Source organism: Ranitomeya variabilis, chromosome 2 (genome assembly GCF_051348905.1).
Source record: "Ranitomeya variabilis isolate aRanVar5 chromosome 2, aRanVar5.hap1, whole genome shotgun sequence".
Taxonomy (NCBI): Eukaryota; Metazoa; Chordata; class Amphibia; order Anura; family Dendrobatidae; genus Ranitomeya; species Ranitomeya variabilis.
Genome location: NC_135233.1, coordinates 1,055,609,250 through 1,055,622,588, shown reverse-complemented (window position 1 = coordinate 1,055,622,588; position 13,339 = coordinate 1,055,609,250). Strand labels below are relative to the sequence as shown.

The 13,339-nt window shown below is 44.5% G+C and overlaps 1 protein-coding gene across 1 annotated transcript in view; it reads left to right on the top strand.

The window, feature by feature from the left end:
* The window catches only part of WDR35 (WD repeat domain 35), a 119,529-nt gene that overhangs the window by 45,815 nt on the left and 60,375 nt on the right, over window positions 1–13,339 (top strand). The window contains exons 10-11 of the mRNA XM_077291476.1: window positions 918–1,103; window positions 12,847–12,879. Coding sequence (XP_077147591.1) covers window positions 918–1,103; window positions 12,847–12,879 — 219 coding nt within the window. The remainder of the gene's footprint in view (window positions 1–917; window positions 1,104–12,846; window positions 12,880–13,339) is intronic.

The window sequence follows — 13,339 nt, the reverse complement described above, 5'->3', positions numbered from 1 at the left end:
ATTTCCAGGGTGTCTGAGCTTTCTACCCTTTCTTGCAAGGCTCCCTTTTTTGTTGTCCATCTGGACAAGGTCTTTCCCCCTTGCTATCTTTACTTCCAAAAGTGCTCTTGGCCTCTCATATCAATGAGAACATCGTTCTCCCCTCCTTTTGCCAATGTCCTGTTCATCCCCTGGAGCACACTCTCCACCGTCTGCATCTGGTCAGAGTCAGTAGAATCACGGGACTCTTCCCAACATTATTGTTCTCTCTTTGTCTCCTCTGATGGACCACACAAGATAACCATTTCTAAGTGGATCAGGTCAACCAGAGTGGAAGGCCAGGGGTAAAATCTCCACCTTTTTGGATAAGGCTTATACATTGTGAACAATTATTTATCCAACCTTCCAAAAAAAATCCAAAACCTGTACCGCCCACAGAGAATAACAAAAATGCAAACACTTATACATCTACACTGATTGAAAAAAGGAGGGAGCGTGAAAAAAGTAATAAAAAAACTGCATTCCTCAAGTGGATTACTATGAATTTTGAGACTGTCACAGAGTAAGGATCGTTAGAAAATAAAGAAGTAGGCATTATTTGTCACTCAAACCCCCGTAATATCATCTTTTGCAGTAACATGACATCCAGTTCTTTGGTCATTTGACCACTGCAGCCAATCGCTGGCCTCCGTGATCACGTATAAATGTATGGCTAATGACTTGGTGAAATGATCAGGTGGCTTATGAACAGTTCATCACTCCTGGTCCTGATAATTAGAGCTGGGATTCAGGTGGATGGGAACACATAGGTCATAATGTTCCCGACTCTCTGCCAAATCTGGAGAAGTCCTGGCTCCCACATTATTGCAGGACATAAGTCTACATATATCACAGTAATAATAGCTACACAGTAAACGCTTTGTCTTGTACTTTTACAGTGGGGTTATTGCTCGAACACAGTTGTGTACGCTTACACCAGGCCGGATCGTCCAGAATATTGCGTCGTCTTTTGGGACACCAAAAACAATGAGAAATATGTGAAGTACGTGAAGAGCCTGATCTCTGTAACAACGTGCGGGGATTTCTGTATATTGGCTACTAAAGCTGACGAGAACCATCCACAGGTTTGTATCCTTACGTTATCATTCCTTATGTTAGATTTGCATGTAATGAGTGTATTATTACATGTATTTACCTGTCATTATATAAGTCGGTAAAAATCTGCTATACATCAAGTAGCACAGTTGTAGTGCATCACTTAAAGTAAATGGATCATGAGGGTCTCTGTTCTCTTCGTGGTTAAATGATATCCCTCCCTACTCTTACCATGTCTTCACTGATGTCACTTGACGTTAAATGCCAGTTGTGGCACCTTTTGATGTCTCCTTCCTTCCAAACCTCTATATACCTTATTTTTCCAACTGTAAGACACACTGGAGCATAAGACGCACCTAGGTTTTAGAGGAGGAAATTAGATACAAAAATTGAAGCAAAAAACGTGCTCAAATCTGTAATTAATGTCCTCTATCTTGGTATGTATGGTGCCCTCATCCCTATCCTGGTATACATGGCCCCCTCATCCCTATCCTGGTATACATGGCCCACTCATCCCTATCCTAGTATACAAGGCCCCCTCATCCCTATCCTGGTATACATGGCCCACTCATCCCTATCCTAGTATACAAGGCCCCCTCATCCCTATCCTGGTATGCATGGCCCACTCATCCCTATCCTAGTATACATGGCCCCCTCATCCCTATCCTGGTATACATGGCCCCCTCATCCCTATCCTGGTATACATGGCCCACTCATCCCTATCCTGGTATACATGGCCCCCTCATCCCTATCCTGGTATACATGGCCCACTCATCCCTATCCTGGTATACATGGCCCCCTCATCCCTATCCTGGTATACATGGCCCACTCATCCCTATCCTAGTATACAAGGTCCCCTCATCCCTATCCTGGTATGCATGGCACTCTCATCCATACCCTGGTATGCATGTCCCCCTGATCCCCATCTTGGTATGCATGGCCACCTCATGGCCATCCGGGTGGGTGTGGACCCCCTCATCCTTATCCTGGTATGCATGGCTCCTCATCCCTAATCTATTAGGCATGTCCCCATTATCCATAGCCTGGTAGGCATGTCCCCCTCATCCCTATCCTTGTAGGAATGGTCCCCCTCATCCCTATCTTGGTAGGAATGGTTCCCCTCATCCGTATCCTGATTTGTTGGGCCCCCATCTCTGTCCTAGTATGCAGGAACCCATCCTTATCCTAGTATGATTGGCACTCATCCCCATCCTGGTATTCATGGCCCCATCAGAAAAACTTAAAAAAACCCCAAACCATTACACTTCCCTTCCTGCGCTCCCTTGCAGCCTCTTGTTCTGATGCCAGCAGCTGCTTTATGCTTGCACATGGCAGGCCAAGTATAATTTTTTTTTTTTATGTTTTTCTGATGGGGCCCTGCGTACCAGGATAGGGATGGGGGTCATGTATACCAGGATAAGGATGGGGCCATGCATACCAGGATAAGGATGGGGCCGTTCATACTAGGATGGGGGCCAATCATACCAGGATAAGGATGGGGCCATGCATACCAGGATGGGGGCCAATCATACCAGGATAAGGGTGGGGCCATGCATACCAGGATGGGGGCCAATCATACCAGGATAAGGATGGGGCCATGCATACCAGGATGGGGGCCAATCATACCAGGATAAGGATGGGGCCATGCATACCAGGATGGGGGCCAATCATACCAGGATAAGGATGGGGGCCATGCATACCAGGATGGGGGCCAATCATACCAGGATAAGGATGGGGCCATGCATACCAGGATAAGGATGGGGCCATGCATACCAGGATAAGGATGGGGCCATGCATACCAGGATAGGGATGTGGGCCAATCATACTAGGATAAGGATGGGTCCATGCATACCAGGATGGGGATGGGGACCAATCATACCAGGATAAGGATGGGGCCATGCATACCAGGATAAGGATGGGGCCATGCATACCAGGATAGGGATGTGGGCCAATCATACTAGGATAAGGATGGGGCCATGCATACCAGGATGGGGATGGGGACCAATCATACCAGGATAAGGATGGGGCCATACATACCAGGATGGGGATGGGGGCCAATCATACTAGGATAAGGATGGGGGCCAATCATACCAGGATAAGGATGGGGCCATGCATACCAGGACAGGGATGTGCTCCAATCATACTAGGATAAGGATGGGGCCATGCATACCAGGATAGGGATGTGGGCCAATCATACTAGGATAAGGATGGGTCCATGCATACCAGGATGGGGATGGGGACCAATCATACCAGGATAAGGATGGGGCCATGCATACCAGGATGGGGATGGGGCCATGCATACCAGGATAGGGATGTGGGCCAATCATACTAGGATAAGGATGGGTCCATGCATACCAGGATAAGGATGGGGCCATGCATACCAGGATAGGGATGTGGGCCAATCATACTAGGATAAGGATGGGTCCATGCATACCAGGATGGGGATGGGGACCAATCATACCAGGATAAGGATGGGGCCATGCATACCAGGATGGGGATGGGGGCCAATCATACTAGTATAAGGATGGGGCCAATCATATCAGGATAAGGATGGGGCCATGCATACCAGGATAAGGATGGGGCCATGCATACCAGGACAGGGATGTGCTCCAATCATACTAGGATAAGGATGGGGCCATGCATACCAGGATGGGGATGGGGACCAATCATACCAGGATAAGGATGGGGCCATGCATACCAGGATGCTATTAAAGAGAAATGAATATTCCCTGTCCTCCACACCCATGGTCGTGGAATGCAGTGAAAATTAATTTCTCTTCATCAGCGGGCACAAGTTAGCCACAGCAGCTGGCTCCTGTCTCCTGTGACCTGCTGCTCCGCCGCTGCCGCTCTTCCACCTCCCCACTACAGCCAGAGTAGGTACATCCAGACAATAAGACGCACTCCCCCATTTTCCTCCATGTTTTTGGTGGAAAAAAAGTGCGTCTTATAGAACGAAAAATGCGGTAACTATGTTTCCACATGGGTATATTCGCTATTCATCCTAGTTTTATTCCAACGCATTTCCCCCTTAGTGACTTCTTCAGGGCATTTTTTGAGTATTCTTCAAATGGATGGTATATTTTGCCTTGTCGAGGAATTCCACCTGGTGCTGTTCCCTATCGGTAGGCACATAATATGTAATAAAATGTTGCTGTCCAGATCATATACAGATAAACCAATTATGATTATAGTGACACACTAACCCATTCCTGCATCAGGACATACAGGTAAACTGACAACTGGGTATCACTATTCCGCCTTATTAGCATAATGTGTCCCTACACAGCCAGACATTGTTAGCACTGATTAGGCAGGCAGGGGCCCCTACATCATACATTTTGTAAAAAGGAAAGGGCACCTTCGCAACTTTTTCCTATATTGTGTCCGGTCACCCAATGTGCAGGGTACTGTGGCATGGACCCCATTCAAGTAAATTGGACTGGAAGCAGCTACCTAGGTGGCTCTGAGTGGTGTTGTGCAGATGTCAATATGTTGATCCCTTTTGATATAGGAAAATAGGATTACCCATTCAAATCTTGTAGGGGCTTATAGGCATGCACATGAAAAATATAGTATAGTAAAAAAAGCTGTTTTGCGAATAAACAAAAAGTGTATATGTGCGTGTGTATATGTGTGTGTGTGTGTATATATATATATATATATATATATATATATATATATATATATATATATATATATATATATATATAATCTACTATATAATTGTCTAAGGGTCACTTCCGTCTGTCCTTCTGTCTGTCTGTCTGTCTGTCACGGATATTCATTGGTCGCGGCCGCTGTCTGTCATGTAATCCAAGTCGCTGATTGGTCGTGGCAAAACAGCCACGACCAAACAGCGACGGGCACAGTCCGGCGGAAAAATGGCCGCTCCTTCCTCCCCGCAGTCAGTGCCCGCTCCGTACTCCCCTCCAGTCAGCGCTCACACAGGGTTAATGGCAGCGTTGACCGCGCTGTAACGCACTCAGTTAACGTGCTATTAACCCTGTGTGACCAACTTTTTACTATTCATGCTGCCTATGCATGCATGCATTAAAGATAATTTAAAAAAATTAAAAATAGTTACATACTCACAGTCCGTCGGCCCCCGGATCGACAGCAGGCCTTTCCCGATCGCGACGCTCCGGTAACCGGTCCATGCTGCGATCTCGCGAGATGATGACATAGCGCTGCATCATCATCTCGCGAGACCGCAATGCACTCTTCAGACCGGAGCGCGCGAGGAGCATCGGTGACCCGCCGCTTCGATCTGGGTGCCAACGGAGGGGTAAGTATGTAACTATTTTTTATTTTAATTCTTTTTTTTAACAGGGATATGCTGTATACTACGTGGCTGGGCAATATACTACGTGGCTGGGCAATATACTACGTGGCTGGGCAATATATTATGTGGCTGGGCAATATACTACGTGGCTGGTGGCTGGGCAATATACTACGTGACTGGGCAATATACTACGTGGCTGGGCAATATACTACGTGGCTGGGCAATATACTACGTAACTGGGCAATATATTACGTGGCTGGGCAATATACTACGTGACTGGGCAATATACTACGTGGCTGGGCAATATACTACGTGACTGGGCAATATACTACGTGGCTGGGCAATATACTACGTGGCTGGGCAATATACTACGTGGCTGGGCAATATACTACGTAACTGGGCAATATACTACGTGGCTGGGCAATATACTACGTAACTGGGCAATATATTACGTGGCTGGGCAATATACTACGTGACTGGGCAATATACTACGTGGCTGGGCAATATACTACGTGACTGGGCAATATACTACGTGGCTGGGCAATACAGTGCCTACAAGTAGTATTCAACCCCCTGCAGATTTAGCAGGTTTAATAAGATGCAAATAAGTTAGAGCCTTCAAACTTCAAGCAAGAGCAGGATTTATTAACAGATGCATAAATCTTACAAACCAAAAAGTTTTGTTGCTCAGTTAAATTTTTATAAATTTTAAACATAAAAGTGGGGGTCAATTATTATTCAACCCCTAGGTTTAATATTTTGTGGAATAACCTTTGTTTGCAATTACAGCTAATAATCGTCTTTTATAAGACCTGATCAGGCCGGCACAGGTCTCTGGAGTTATCTTGGCCCACTCCTCCATGCAGATCTTCTCCAAGTTATCTAGGTTCTTTGGGTGTCTCATGTGGACTTTAATCTTGAGCTCCTTCCACAAGTTTTCAATTGGGTTAAGGTCAGGAGACTGACTAGGCCACTGCAACACCTTGATTTTTTGCCTCTTGAACCAGGCCTTGGTTTTCTTGGCTGTGTACTTTGGGTCGTTGTCTTGTTGGAAGATGAAATGACGACCCATCTTAAGATCCTTGATGGAGGAGAGGAGGTTCTTGGCCAAAATCTCCAGGTAGGCCGTGCTATCCATCTTCCCATGGATGCGGACCAGATGGCCAAGCAACTTGGCTGAGAAACAGCCCCACAGCATGATGCTGCCACCACCATGCTTGACTGTAGGGATGGTATTCTTGGGGTCGTATGCAGTGCCATCCAGTCTCCAAACGTCACGTGTGTGGTTGGCACCAAAGATCTCGATCTTGGTCTCATCAGACCAGAGAACCTTGAACCAGTCAGTCTCAGAGTCCTCCAAGTGATCATGAGCAAACTGTAGACGAGCCTTGACATGACGCTTTGAAAGTAAAGGTACCTTACGGGCTCGTCTGGAACGGAGACCATTGCGGTGGAGTACGTTACTTATGGTATTGACTGAAACCAATGTCCCCACTGCCATGAGATCTTCCCGGAGCTCCTTCCTTGTTGTCCTTGCGTTAGCCTTGACTCTTCGGACAAGCCTGGCCTCGGCACAGGAGGAAACTTTCAAAGGCTGTCCAGGCCATGGAAGGCTAACAGTAGTTCCATAAGCCTTCCACTTCCGGATGATGCTCCCAACAGTGGAGACAGGTAGGCCCAACTCCTTGGAAAGGGTTTTGTTCCCCTTGCCAGCCTTGTGACCCTCCACGATCTTGTCTCTGATGGCCTTGGAATGCTCCTTTGTCTTTCCCATGTTGACCATGTATGAGTGCTGTTCACAAGTTTGGGGAGGGTCTTAAATAGTCAGAAAAGGCTGGAAAAAGAGATAATTAATCCAAACATGTGAAGCTCATTGTTCTTTGTGCCTGAACTACTTCTTAATAATTTAGGGGAACCAAACAGAATTCTGTTGGGTTGAGGGGTTGAATAATAAATGACCCTCTGAAAAGACTTTTCACAATTTAAAAAAAAAAAATAAACAAAGAAATAACATTCTTTTTTGCTGCAGTGCATTTCACACTTCCAGGCTGATCTACAGTCCAAATGTCACAATGCCAAGTTAATTCCAAATGTGTAAACCTGCTAAATCTGCAGGGGGTTGAATACTACTTGTAGGCACTGTATACTACGTGGCTGGGCAATATACTACGTAACTGGGCAATATACTACGTGGCTGGGCAATATACTACGTAACTGGGCAATATATTACGTGGCTGGGCAATATACTACGCCACTGGGCAATATACTACGTGGCTGGGCAATATACTACGTCGCTGGGCAATATATTACGTGGCTGGGCAATAGCATATTCTAGAATATCCCATGCATTAGAATCGGGCCACCATCTAGTATATATATATACTAGATGGTGGTCCGATTCTAACGCATTGGGTATTCTAGAATATGTATGTATATAGCAGCCACATAGTATATAGCACAGGCCATGTAGTATATAGGAGCCATGTAGTATATAGCATACAAATAGTACGTGGCCTGTGCTATGTAGTATGTGGCTTCTATATACATACATACATATTGTAGAATACCCGATGCATTAATACAGGCCACACAATATATAACACAGCCCAAACAGTATATAACACAGCCCACGCAGTATATAGCAGCCACATAGTATATAACACAGGCCACGCAATATATAGCACAGCCCACGCAGTACAAAACACACAGGCCACATAGTATGTAACACTGGCCACGTAATATATAGCAGCCATGTTGTATATAGCACTGCCCACGTAGTATACAGCAGCCATGTAGTTTCTAACACTGCCCACGTAGTATATAGCAGCCATGTAGTATATAGAACTGCCCACGTAGTATATAGCAGCCATGTAGTATAGAGCACAGCCCACGTAGTATATAGCAGCCATGTAGTATATAGTACTGCCCACGTAGTATTTAGCAGCCATGTAGCATATAGTACTGCCCACGTAGTATATAGCAGCCATGTAGTATATAGTACTGTCCACACAGTATATAGCAGCCATGTAGTATATAGTACTGCCCACGTAGTATATAGCAGCCATGTAGCATATAGTACTGCCCACGTAGTATATAGCAGCCATGTAGCATATAGTACTGCCCATGTTGTATATAGCAGCCATGTAGTATATAGTACTGCCCACGTAGTATATAGCAGCCATGTAGTATATAATACTGCCCACGTAGTATATAGCAGCCATGTAGTATATAGTACTGTCCACGTAGTATATAGCAGCCATGTAGTATATAGTACTGCCCACGTAGTATATAGCAGCCATGTAGCATATAGTACTGCCCACGTAGTATATAGCAGCCATGTAGTATATAGTACTGCCCACGTAGTATATAGCAGCCATGTAGTATATAGTACTGTCCACGTAGTATATAGCAGCCATGTAGTATATAGTACTGTACACGTAGTATAAAGCAGCCATGTAGTATATAGTACTGCCCATGTAGTATATAGTACTGCCCACGTAGTATATAGCAGCCATGTAGTATATAGTACTGTACACGTAGTATAAAGCAGCCATGTAGTATATAGTACTGTCCACGTAGTATATAGCAGCCATGTAGTATATAGTACTGCCCACGTAGTATATAGCAGCCATGTAGTATATAGTAATGCCCACGTAGTATATAGCAGCCATGTAGTGTATAACGCAGCCCACGCAGTATTTAGCAGTGTGGGCACCATATCCCTGTTAAAAAAAAAAAAAAAAAAAGAATTAAAATAAAAAATAGTTACATACTCACCCCCTGGGATCCAACGGTGCTCTGGCGATGGGCACGCGGCTGCCGCCATCTTCCGTTCCAGGATGCATTGCGAAATTACCCAGATGACTTAGCGGTCTCGCGAGACTGCTAAGTCTTCTGGGTAATTTCGCAATGCATCGCCGGGAACGGAAGGTGACGGCCGGCGCGAGCTACGGAGGGTGAGTATAGGAGGTTTTTTTTTTTATTATTATTATTTTTAGCATTACATTTTTTACTATTGATGCCGCATAGGCAGTGTCAATAGTAAAAAGTTGGGGACACACAGGGTTAATAGCAGCGGTAACGGAGTTCGTTACCCGCGGCATAACGCGGTCCGTTACCGCCGGCATTAACCCTGTGTTAGCGGTGACTGGAGAGGAGTATGCGGGCGCCAGGCACTGACTGCGGGGAGTAAGGAGCGGCCATTTTCTTCCGGACTGTGCCCGTCGCTGATTGGTCGTGGCTGTGTTGACGCGACCAATCAGCGACTTGGATTTCCATGACAGACAGAGGCCGCGACCAATGAATATCTGTGACAGACAGAAGGACAGACAGACGGAAGTGACCCTTAGACAATTATATAGTAGATATGTAAAATCATTTATGGCTGAAAGTGTTGGCACCCTTGAAATTGTTCCATCCAACTGTTGACACAGAGGCATAAAGCTAGACTGCAGTTTGCCAAAATGTATGGGAGTAGGCCAAAATCCTTGTGGGAATCAACTTGTGGACAGATGAGACCAAGATGGAGCTTTTTTGTAAAGCACATCATTCTACTGTTTACTGAAACTGAATGAGGCTTACAAGGAAAAGAACACGGTACCTACAGTCAAATATGGTGGAGGTTCAAAGATGTTTTGGGGTTGTTTTGCTGCCTCTAGAACTGGGTTTCTTGACTCTGCAAGGCATCATGAAATCTGAAGATTATCAATGGATTTGGGGTTGCAATGTAGTGCCCAGTGTCAGATAGTTGGGTTTTCGTCATAGGTCATGGATCTTCCAGCAGGGCAAATACCCCAAATATACTTCAAGAATCACCCAGAAATGGATGGAAACAAAGCGCTGGAGAGTTCTGAATTGGCAGTAATGAGTTTGGATCTAAATCCTATTGATCACCTGTAGAGAGATCTAAAAATTACTATTGGGAGAAGGCGCCCTTCAATTATGAGAGACCTGGAGCAGTTTGCAACAGAAGAGTGGTCAAAAGAAGCTTGTTGAAGGTTATAGGAAGTAATTGATTGCAGTTATTTATTCCAAAGGTTGGACAACCAAATATGAAGTTGAGGGTGCCAGCAGTTTTGTCCAGGCCATTTTTGGGGTTTTGTGTGAATTTTTTTGTTGTTGCAATACACATAATGGAAATAATCGTGTATAACAAAACATGTGTAACTGCAAGAATTTTCTGGGAACAATTTCAAGGGTGCCAACATTTTTGGCCATGACTGTATAATATAATATACAGTATATGTTTAGCCATAAAGAAGGCGCTGGATGCCCGTCCGTGTCTGACAACATTGAGCGTACACGTGATTCTGTTGGACAGATGTATAACGGGGTTATGTGACAAAGGTGGAGACAGCGTTGCATTCATGGCTCCCAGCTCAGTCTAAGATATTTTTTGATGAAGGAATATAAAAGCTTGTTCACAGATGGACAAATGATATTGAAAAGCGAAATTCTGCAGCCAGAGTGCGCATAATAACGCCCTCATCTATCTATCTATCTATCTATCTATCTATCTATCTATCTATCTATCTATCTATCTATCTATCTATCTATCATCTGTCTATCTATCTATCTATCGTGGGGGAAATAATTACAGTGGGTACGGAAAGTATTCAGACCCCTTTACATTTTTCACTCTTTGCCTCATTGCAGCCGTTTGGTAAATTCAAAAAAGTTCATTTTTTTTTCTCATTAATGTACACTCCGCACCCCATCTTGACTGAAAAAAACAGAAATATGGAAATTTTTGCAAATTTATTTATTTGCAAAGAAAAACTGAAATATCTCATGGTCATAAGTATTCAGACCCTTTGCTCAGTATTGAATAGAAGCCCCTTTTGAGCTAGTACAGCCATGAGTCTTCTTGGAAATGATGTAACAAGTTTCTCACCCCTGGATTTGGGGATCCTCTGCCATTCTACCTTGCAGATCCTCTCCAGTTCCATCAGGTTGGATGGTGAATGTTGGTGGACAGCCATTTTCAGGTCTCTCCAGAGATGCTCATTTGGGTTTAGGTCAGGGCTCTGTCTGGGTCAGTCAAGAATGGTCACAGAGTTGTTCTGAAGCCGCTCCTTTGTTATTTTAGCTGGGTGCTTAGGGTCATTGTCTTGTTGGAGGGTGAACCTTCGGCCAAGTCTGAGGCCCAGAGCACTCTGGAAGAGGTTTTCATCCAGGATATCTCTGTACTTGGCCGCATTTATGTTTCCTTCAATGGCAACCAGTCATCCTGTCCCTGCAGCTGAAAAACACCCCCATAGCATGATGCTGCCACCACCATGTTTCACTGTTGGGATTGTATTGGCCACGTGATGAGCAGTGCCTATTTTTTCCACACATACCGCTTAGAATTATCACCAAAAAGGCCTATCTTCGTCTCATCAGACCGGAGAATCCTATTTCTCATAGTCTGGGAATCTTTCATGTGTTTTTTAGCAAACTCTATGTGGGCTTTCATATGTCTTGCACTGAGGAGAGGCTTCCGTTGGGCCACTCTGCCATAAAGGCCTGACTGGTGGAGGGCTGCAATGATAGTTGACTTTGTGGAACTTTCTCCCATCTCCCTACTGCATCTCTGGAGCTCAGCCACAGTGATCTTGGGGTTCTTTACCTCTCTCACCGAGGCTCTTCTCCCACGTTTGCTCAGTTTGGCTGGATGGCCAGGTCTAGGAAGACTTCTGGTGGTCCCAAACTTCTTCCATTTAAGGATTATGGAGGCCACTGTGCACTTGGGAACCTTGAGTACTGCAGAAATTCCAGGATAAGGATGCAGCTATGCATAACAGGATGCTCTTAAAGAGAAATTAATATTCACTGGGCGTGGAATTCAGTGAATATTCATTTCTCTTTAGCAGCAGGCATAACATCACAGACTCATGGCTGTACTAGCTCAAAAGGGGCTTCTACCTCAATACTGAGCCAAGGGTCTGAATACTTATGGCCCTGTGATATTTCAGTTTTTCTTTTGTAATAAATTTGCAAAAAATGTTTCAGTCAAGATGGGGTGCAGAGCGTACATTAATGAGAAAAAAAGAACTTATTTGAATTTACCAAATGGCTGCAATGAAACAAAAATGGAGTGAAAAATGTAAAGGGTCTGACTATTTTCCGTACCCACTGTATTTATTATCTATCTCTCTATCGATTTTCTGTCTCTCTATCTATTTATCTATTATCTATCTATATATTATCTATCTATTATCTACCTATTTATCGTCTGTCTATTATCTGTCTATTATCTATCTATTATCTATCATCTATCTATCTATCTATCTATCTATCTATCTATCTATTATCTATCTATTATCTATCTATCTGTTTATTATCTATCTATTATCTATCTATGGAAACAGAAACACATGGGCTACTTGCACAGTGAACAAGTCTGTAGGAACCTGTTCACACACCACCAAGAAACTTGAAGACACAAAAGAGCTATTAAGGGATATTGGTATGCATTGTCGTAACGATGGTTTTCTTCTTTTCAGGATGACAGTGAGTCGGAGACCAGCAGGCTGAAGGTAACGGCCCTGACTTCTCTCTATCATCTCCTGTATCTGAAGGCAGTGACTCCAGTGATTGTGACTAATTCTTGGTGACTGCAGAATATTAACACAAAATACCATAATGTGTTAGCTGTGGGGGTCTGACTACGGGGACCCTCACCATTTGGTAAGATAGAGAGCATATGTGGCTTTCCTGGGCGCTGTACCATTCAGTAGCGTTGTTTGCTTCCACCCATTTCCTGGCTGATCTTTGGGAAATCAGGATTTAATATCACCTTTCTCTCATCTGCTCGGTGAGACGTTTGTGTATATGTACCATGTACAATCGTCTCTTACAGGTTCCCTAAGTGAGACCTTTCATTGTAAAAACAACGTAAAGCCTTTGCCTATGATGGGCAAACACTGAAGGGCCACATGGCTGTCTGCCCTTGTTAGGGCATACCTGGGCATTAGTACACAGACTGCTGTAATCACA